General features: G+C 51.3%; 1 protein-coding gene across 1 annotated transcript; it reads left to right on the top strand.

Annotated features, from left to right (window-relative positions):
• The first annotated feature begins 679 nt into the window (after window positions 1-679).
• Window positions 680-9350, top strand: LOC125490415. The gene is made up of 3 exons (XM_048629587.1): window positions 680-703; window positions 2573-2767; window positions 4152-9350. Exons 1-3 carry the CDS (start codon window positions 680-682, stop codon window positions 9348-9350), a joined length of 5418 nt encoding a protein of 1805 aa, XP_048485544.1.

Here is a 9350-nt window from a genome sequence, read left to right as displayed (position 1 = left end):
ATGGGAATGATTCGATGCTGTGGATGCGTTTGATGTCCATCATATTCATTGGTTCACATAGCGCTAGTAGTAGCCAATTTTCGCAGCATAGCTGTACATTACCTACCTGGTGGAAAGGCAGCCTAATATTCCTATCAAAACCCGTAGTGCGTTTGGATAAGACAAGTTTTTGTTTCTTTCAGATGTGTTATTCTACCAACTCGCAACGAAAATGCATGTGCCCTCAAATTGCGCCCTAAAAGATTTATTGATTAGCAAATGTTATTTAGTATTTTGTTGCCGATGTGCTATTTATTTATGAAAAACTTTATTACTCGTATGATTATGTGTCCGCGTCGGTTGGACTGGCTCGTAAATTCCGTGGACGTTTCTTATACTAATGAAATCTCCACAGTGATACTTTATTGTGCACAATAAACATTTTACCGCCCCCTTGTTTATTTGTGTTCGTTTTAATTAATTGGCCAAATTATTCGCTAATAATATCGTAAACTTGCTTCCGGTTTATCTGTCTTATTAAGTATTAAGAGTTGTAAACTTTATTATTCTTTAAAGCCTCGAATTCACTAGGGCACAAGTTCTGAGACTGTTACAGAACATCTACGGTGCGTGTTCTCAGAACATTTTGATAACATGTCGTGATACATTTTGATTGTCCACACCAGCAGTCTCCGCCGACATGTCGCCCGAGGTTGTTGTGGCAGTTAGTGCTGCGTGCTAGAAGTCGCGCACGCGTCCACACTCTGCAACAGCGGTCGCTAGACTCATGTCGCAGAAAGTTCTGTCTCGCGAGCCAAAACACGGAACTTATTCTGCGACACGTAGATGTCGCTGTATAGTCGCGTGCGACGTCGCGGAACAGAGCGCGACGTCGCGGCGACACGGAGACGACATGTGCCTAGACAGGTTCTGCGACAATTTGTCGCCTAGTGAATACGAGGCTTAACAATATTGCCTTTTTAAAACATTTAAATAGCTCTTGCGAGATATTTTTTTAAATCTGATTAATGTTCCAAGCAGAAACAAGTCCCAAGCGATATAAAGGTGCCAATTCTTTTTGAACCCGGGACTCATTACACATTGGCCAGTTGGCCACCACGTTAACCACTGAACTAGAGGGTATAGGGTAGCCAAGCTACGCCAGACCGGCCCACGCTCGCGTCTCCATCTCCTGGCTGTCTGCCAAACTCTGCTCCAAATAAACCCACGCTTCATTCATGAGATCCTGGTACAATCGATGCTGGTTCATTATAGTAATAGCACACGTTTGGAGAGGTACCAACCTGTAGGTGTTAGTTTTACTATTACTGGCAATAATGCAGAACTAACATGCCAAGTTGATGAATAAGTATTATGATGAATTAAGAAGTTGATGATATTATTTTTGTTAGATATACGATTACTTTCTCCACAACGCTTAAGGTTAACTGTAATTAAGTTCGCCTTTTTACAAATTTTGACTGATGATGATAATGTACACATTTAATTATGTGCAATAAAGAATTTAATAATATTAATAATCATACATAAGGGCCCGTATATTTATGATTATTTATATTATTAAATTATGTATGACGTGAAGAATTCTCGTCTTGGCTTAGCTTAGCTTTCGTGTACCTATTTAAATAATTTCACGTAAACTTAAGCCTAACCAGCAGTCAGCCTCGTAGTTCCCAGTTTACAGCCTCATCAATATTAGCCTTTATTCCTAAGTGGAAGAGCTAAGCATCATTATGAATAATGCTTTTTGCAGCGGACAAGTTAATACAACATTAGTTATTATTGGCCGCACTCCAGCCTAGAAGTTCATTCGCGTTTCTGAAATCATGTTTTTTTATTGTGTTGCTAATATGATCTGTCATATTTAGGCATTTATGCTTACTGTAAGTACATACATAGTGTTCACGACGAAAATACCTAGGCTAAGAAGATTAGATTAAGTTTAGCTTAGAAATAACATGTACATAATAGTTTCGTAATCATAGTTTGTAAGATGTAAATACTTTGATTTCATTGGTAGGTAAATTAGAGTTAGGCATCTCACTCAGACAGGTATCGCTTGCGTGACTAATTCTGACTATATATATAGGCCCAATTTGTATGAAAATTTGTCATTCAGAAAACAGAAGCGGAACAATAAACAACTAAGAAAACTGAAGAAGACTTTCAAATACAGTCCACCCCTAACATTGGACCTTCGAGGAGCCGGATCAGAAGAAAGAAAATTGGCAGACCTACTGAACAGTGGTCTATCGAAGAGCCGAAAAGGGAATAAAGAAGAACGACCATGCCGGTTACTAGAAGCCACAGTAGCCGGAAGGAAGAGTCCAGTACCGCCGAATCAAGCACGGTCTGCACAAGCATCACCGCGACGACGACTACGACTACGGGAAGCGGTGCGACTGAGACATCCGCCACGACCACGTCGGCAGCGAACGCAAGCGCTACCGGATCAGAGCGCCCTGCGACGCCGCCACCTCAGGAAACGAGCGTGGTCACTGTGGTGCGTCAAGTCACATCGCAGCCAGCTACCTTACGGCCCCGGTCACATCACTCCAAAGCCTCCCGCAAGAGATTCCTCGCGGAATTGGAGGCTAAGGAGCGGTTGGCCGAGGCGCAACAGAAGGAAGCACAAGCCGCCGCCGAACTAGCGAAGGTGAAGCTCATGCGGATACAAGCGGAGGACTCGTCCGACGAGGAAGACGAAGACATCGTCGACAAGAGCGAGCGCATCGAGCAGTGGGTGCAGGAGCAATCCTCTAAGCCAGTGTTTTTCAACCTTTTTCATGACGCGACCCCCCTGGTATTAAAAAATATTTCGCGACCCCCTTGACCATTCGGTTTTTTAAGATGTAGATAGTAGAAAGGGGCCAAAAAAAAAATGGGTTTTGTTTTATTGGCTACCATTTAAAAGGTCCTAAATATAGTCAAGTGGAAGCGTTCGTAGTCGAGCGGGCCTCAGTGATCGTAACTGATCGCTGAGGTTAAGCAACAACTGACACGTTCAGCCATTGGATGGGTGACCAATTTCAAGTGGTGCTTTTCTGGACGCTTCCGTGCTTCGGACGGCACGTTAAGCCGTGGGTCCCGGTTGCTGCTTCGGCAGCAGTCGTTAAGCCTAGTCAGAGGCCTTCGGGCGGCTTGAAAAAATCTGAAAGTCGGGTTGCCCACTTACCCGACAACTCTCTCAGCACAAGGTTGCTTGTGTTGGGGTCCACCAACCCGCACTTGGCCAGCGTGGTGGACTAGGCCTAAACCCTTCCTTCAATGGAAGGAGACCCGTGCCCCAGCAGTGGGGACGTAATGGGTCGTGATGAAATATAGTCAAAATATCTTAATAGTTATATTAAATACAGGGTGTTGCAAAAAGGGTATACTACATGTGCATCATGGTATAAGCCCGAAAATGAAATCAGAATTTCAAAACTCGTGAAAAATATCTGTATAATTTAAATCTGAGAAGAATGGGTAATTTAGACGTAATTTTGAAAACCATTATATTTTCATCATCATCATCATCATCAGCCAATAATCATCCACTGCTGGACATAGGCCTCTCCCAAGGAGCGCCACAACACTCGGTCCTCGGCCTTCCTCATTCAACCACTACCGGCTACCCGCCTAAGGTCGTCAGTCCAGCGGGCAGGAGGGCGTCCCACGCTGCGTTTGCCTATTCGTGGACTCCACTCGAGAACTCGTCTACCCCAACGGTTACCGGTTCTTCGGCAGATATGACCAGCCTTGCATATTTTGACAGCGATGTCGGTTATTTTCTGCACTCATTGGAAGCAAACATGACCTGAATCAATAAAAAAAAACTTCTCTAATTTAATAATTTACGGTGGGAGGCAAGATGAAGTATATATAGACTCGAGCTAATTGTATTCTTCTTCTGTATGTAGGTATCAACCCAAAAGATTTCTCGGGAAAACTACAAATTTTGGCCAGATTTATTAGTAGTTTGCTATAAAAATCCATGCTCGCAAGGATGGAGTAAAATGCTTATGATCGCTGATCTATATATATCATAAATAAATTTTAATTAAATATTTGTCTTTATGGTTTTTTTTTACTCAAGTATCCAGATTTTTCGACCTCTGGCGACCCCCCTACAGAAGCTTCGCGACCCCCCAGGGGGTCGCGACCCACAGGTTGAAAAACACTGCTCTAAGCCCCCGCCCCCTGCTCTCGCTCTCACAGCGGGCCATGCAAGAGGCTCGTCCCCCGTGAGGGGCCAGACACAGGCCCCTCCCACCCCGTGGATACCTACGGAACCACCACGGGTCGTCGAGGCGCCGCAGCATGAAGAGCGCGCGCCTCCCGAGCGCCAACAAGAAAAGTCGTCGAGTGAAGACGTCACGCAGCTCGCCGCACTATTCAAGAGTGTGCTGAGCGGTGGCGGCTACAGAGAGCCGCCACGGTACATTCAAGATCTACCTACGTTCAACGGAAACAGCAGCGAGTGGCTACCGTTTCGTGCGGCCTACCATGAAACCGAGAAGTACTTCACGAAGATAGAAAACGTCGCCCGCCTGAGAAAAAGCCTGCGTGGGGCCGCCCTCGACGCCGTCAGCTGTCTACTTATCAGCGATCCGAACCCTGTCGTCATTATACAGGGCTTGGAACGACGGTTCGGGCGGCCAGAAGCACTCATACTCAACGAGCTCGACAAAGTGAAGAAACTACCGAAGCTAGCTGAGAGCCCACGTGACCTGTGCATCTTCGCAAGCAAGCTGGCCAACATCGTAGCTACGATCGAAGCACTGAAGAAACCGCACTTCCTCTACAACCCGGAGATCGAGCGCACTGCAATAGAGAAGCTTACACCGATTCTTCGTGACAAATGGTACGAGTACAACTTCACGCAACATGGAGAAGAAGCGAACTTGAAGAAGCTGTCCACCTACCTGAACCACGAAGCGGACAAGTGCGGCCCATACGCCGCGCTCGAGCAGATCAACAACAGCGCACCTACACCCGTGAGTGCGAGGGAGAAAGCTGCGAAAAAGAAGACGGAACGTACCTACGCCGCCGAGAACACACACAAGGAAGAAGAGGACGGCTGCCCTATGTGCAAACAGGCTCACAAGTTACCTGAATGCACGAAGTTCAACGAGAAGACGACTGACGAGCGCTGGGAAATAGCGAAGCAGAACAAGATGTGCTTCCGCTGCCTACGTAGCACACATCGCCGCTTCACGTGCAAAGCGAAGCCCTGCGGTGTCTCCGGCTGCAACCTGCGCCACCACAAGCTCCTACATCATGAAGCCGCGAAGAAAGAAGAGAAGCACGAAGAAGTCACCGCGTCCACGACAGAGAAGCCGACCGTCGCAGCGAACAAGAGCGAGCGCCGCCGCGCTTACTTGAAAATAGCGCCCGTGGTACTTACTGGCCCTCACTCCAGTATAGAAACCTACGCACTGTTCGACGAGGGAAGCACCATCACGATCATCGACGCAGACGTGGCCAACTCTCTCGGCCTCGACGGACCCACTGATCCGATGTGGGTGCAAGGAGTCAGCGGCAAAGAAGTTCGACACTCGAAGAGCAAGAAAGTCGACTTCACCATACGGGGCAAGCACGCACAAGAAGAGTTCAAGCTTGAAGACGCACGCACAGTCGAGAAGCTCGACTTCATCACTCAGACGGTGAAGAAAGAAGAAGTCGACGACTGCAGCCACCTGAGCGACATCCAAGAAGAACTCGCCTACGAGGGGGCATCGCCGAAGCTGCTCATCGGCCAGGACAACTGGGACTTAATTGTCTCGAGGGAAGTCCGAGACGGCCGCCGCGACCAGCCTGTAGCATCTCGCACACAGCTCGGCTGGGTACTGCACGGCTGCCGCACCACACAGAGCAAACCAATCAACTTCTGCGGACACGTCACGAGCGCTGAAGAATCAATGGAGAAAATGATGAAGCACTACTTCGAGCTGGAGTCCCTGGGCATCGAAGCAAGAAAACCGACGACAGATCCAGAAGAGCAAGCCACGAGAAAACTGGAAGAGGAAAGTCGCCGGCTGCCCGATGGTCGCTTCGAAACTCGGTTGCTATGGAAACAAGAAAATGAGAAAATACCTAACAACCGTCAAGACGCACTGAAACGACTCTGCAGCCTCGAACGCAAGCTCGACCGTGACCCAGAACTCAAGAAGAAGTATGAAGAGCGCATGGAGAATATGCTGAAGTCCGGATACGCCGAGCCCGCCACCACACTCCCGACGCAAGACAGAACGTGGTACCTGCCGCACTTCGCCGTCTGCAACCCCGAGAAGAAGAAGATACGACTGGTGCACGACGCCGCAGCGAAGTCACATGGACGCAGCTTGAACGACATGCTGCTGACCGGCCCCGACCTGCTTCAGTCACTCCCTGGGGTGGTCATGCGGTTCAGGCAGCACCCCTACGCAGTCAGCGCGGACATCAAAGAGATGTTCATGCAGATACGCATCAAGGAGTGCGACCGAGACGCGCTGCGCTTCCTCTGGCGCGGCAACCGGCGGGAGGGTACACCAGACGAGTACCGCATGACGTCCGTCATCTTCGGCGCATCATCATCACCGTGCACAGCACTCTTCATCAAGAACAGAAACGCCAGAGACTTCGCCGACACGCACCCCGAGGCCGTCCGAGCAATCGAGAAGAACCACTACATGGACGACTACCTGCAAAGCTTCACGTCGGTGGAAGAGGCCCAGCACGTCACGAAGACAGTCGACGAGATACATCGACAAGCGGGCTTCGAACTACGCGGATGGGCATCGAACGAGCGACGAGTACTACGCGATCTCGTCACCGACGCCGAGACAGCTACGATCGACATCGGCGGGAGCGAAATAGAGAAGACACTCGGCCTCATGTGGCACGTACACGAAGACAATCTCGGCTTTCGTCTTAACACTCATAAGACGCCGGCTGAAGTGCTACGAGGGGACCGTCCGCCGTCGAAAAGAGAAGCACTCAGCGTGATCATGTCGCTCTACGACCCGCTCGGCTGGATCTCGCCCGTGACTACGCCGGCCAAGAGAATAATGCAAGACTCATGGCGCTACGGGACCAGCTGGGACGACCCTATTCCCGAGGAACTACAGAGCAGATGGCACAACTGGCTGTCCAACCTACGAGCGCTACGAGAGCTACGAATTCCGAGGTGCTACGACTACGAGCCGACTGCTACGCGAGAACTACACACATTCGTCGATGCAAGTGAAGAGGCATATGTCGCAGCCGCCTACTGGAGAATACAACGAGCAGACGGCAGCGTGAAGATCACACTAGCCATGGCGAAGAGCAGAGTGGCACCAATCAAGCCTACGTCGATACCGCGGCTGGAACTACAGGCTGCGGTACTCGGGACTCGCATCTCGAACACAACTCGATCAGAACACGATTATGAAGACATCACGAGAAGAGTGTTCTGGAGCGACTCACGGACGGTGCTGGCGTGGATACGAGCTGAGCCACGCACATTCAAGACCTTCGTCGCTCACAGGCTCGCTGAAATCGAGGAGTCAACAAAGAAAAGCGAGTGGAGATGGGTACCTACCGCTGAAAATGTCGCCGACGACGCAACTCGAGCCACGCCGCACGACTTCGACGCGCAACACCGCTGGTTCAACGGGCCCGAGTTCCTGCGGCACACTGAAGAACACTGGCCCACGGAGAACAGGGAAGAAGTACCCAAGACCGGCGAGGAGAAGGAGAGCTGCGCCGTCGTGTCGCTCGGACACGCCCACCTGCCGGACATCGAGCGATTCTCGAGGTGGACACGACTCATACGTGTTACCGCTCGAGTACTACAGTTCGTCAGCCTGTGTCGTGCCAACAAGCACGCCACTCACGCCGCACGACGCAAGAGAACGAGAGAAAACGCACCTCAAGACGGCGAGTGGAAGAACACAGCGAGAGCACCGACAACGAACACGAAAAAGAAGCACGAAAACACTCCACGAAGAAAGTACAAGACAGTCGCGGCGGAACACCTAATTCACGCCGAGCGACTATGGATCGAGTTTTCACAACGAGAATGCTTCGACTTCGCGCACACTGGTACTGAAAAGCTGAAAAACTTAAGTACCTACACCGATGACTACGGGATACTTCGCCTGAAGGGACGCATCGCTGCCACCGACGCCATCAATGAAGAGACGGCGAACCCAGCTGTGCTAGATGGAAAGCACAGATACACGAGGCTGTACATTCAACATGTACACGAACAGCTGCACCACGGCGGGACTGAAATAGTCGTGAATGAATTACGACAACGGCTGTGGATAATCAAGATAAAACCGACTGTGAAGAATGTCGTGAAGTCGTGTCTCACCTGCAGAATGAAGAAAGCGAAGCCGTCCAGCCCCGCCACCGGAGACCTGCCTGCAGCACGCCTGGCCCACCATGTCAGACCGTTCACCTACACGGGTCTAGACTACTTTGGCCCGCTCGAGGTGACTGTGGGCCGACACCGAGAGAAGAGATACGTCGCACTCTACACCTGCATGACTACGAGGGCTGTGCACCTGGAGGTAGCGGCCTCACTCAGCGCGGACTCCACCATCGCTACGCTGCGCCGCCTGATAGCCAGGCGCGGCTGTCCGACCGAGCTGTGGAGCGACAACGCAACGGGCTTCAAGGCTGCCGACAAGGAGCTCACCGAGGCCGCCACGGAGGCCCTGCAGGAGGAAGCTGCGCGCCGACACATCATGTGGCGCTTCATACCGCCCGCCTCACCATTCATGGGCGGGGCGTGGGAGCGGATGGTGCGCACGGTGAAGGATGCCCTGCGAGCGACGCTGCACGAGAAGTACCCCAGCGACGAGACACTCAACACCCTGCTGGCTGAGGTGGAGAGCACCGTGAACTCCCGCCCACTCACTCATGTGGCGGTGAGTCCGGACGACCCCGTGGCTCTCACACCGAACCTGCTGCTCATCGGGCCCAACTGCCACGTGCCGACGCCGGGGACCTTCAGTGAAGAAGACGACCACGCACGACAGCACTGGAGACGAGCTCAACGGCTGGCAGACGTCTTCTGGCAGAGGTGGATGCAGGAGTACCTACCGCTACTCCAACACCGGCGGGAGCCTCACAGCACCGGCAGCCAACCGAAGATCGGCGACCTGGTCATCGTGTGCGACTCCAACAACCCGCGCAACACCTGGCCCCGAGGACGAGTCACAGCTGTCCATCCAGGGAAGGACAACATCGTGCGAGTCGTCGACATCACTACGAGCAACGGGCACGTGCTGCGTCGACCAACGAAGAGGATCGTCGTGCTGCCAATAGAATCGCAAGATAGCGACGGCGGGAGAATGTTCACGACGAAAATACCTAGGCTAAGAAGATTAGATTAA

This window comes from Plutella xylostella, chromosome 23 (genome assembly GCF_932276165.1).
Source record: "Plutella xylostella chromosome 23, ilPluXylo3.1, whole genome shotgun sequence".
Lineage (NCBI taxonomy): Eukaryota > Metazoa > Arthropoda > Insecta > Lepidoptera > Plutellidae > Plutella > Plutella xylostella.
The sequence above is the reverse complement of the archived record's forward strand: the minus strand, read 5'-3'. Positions and strand labels throughout refer to the sequence as shown.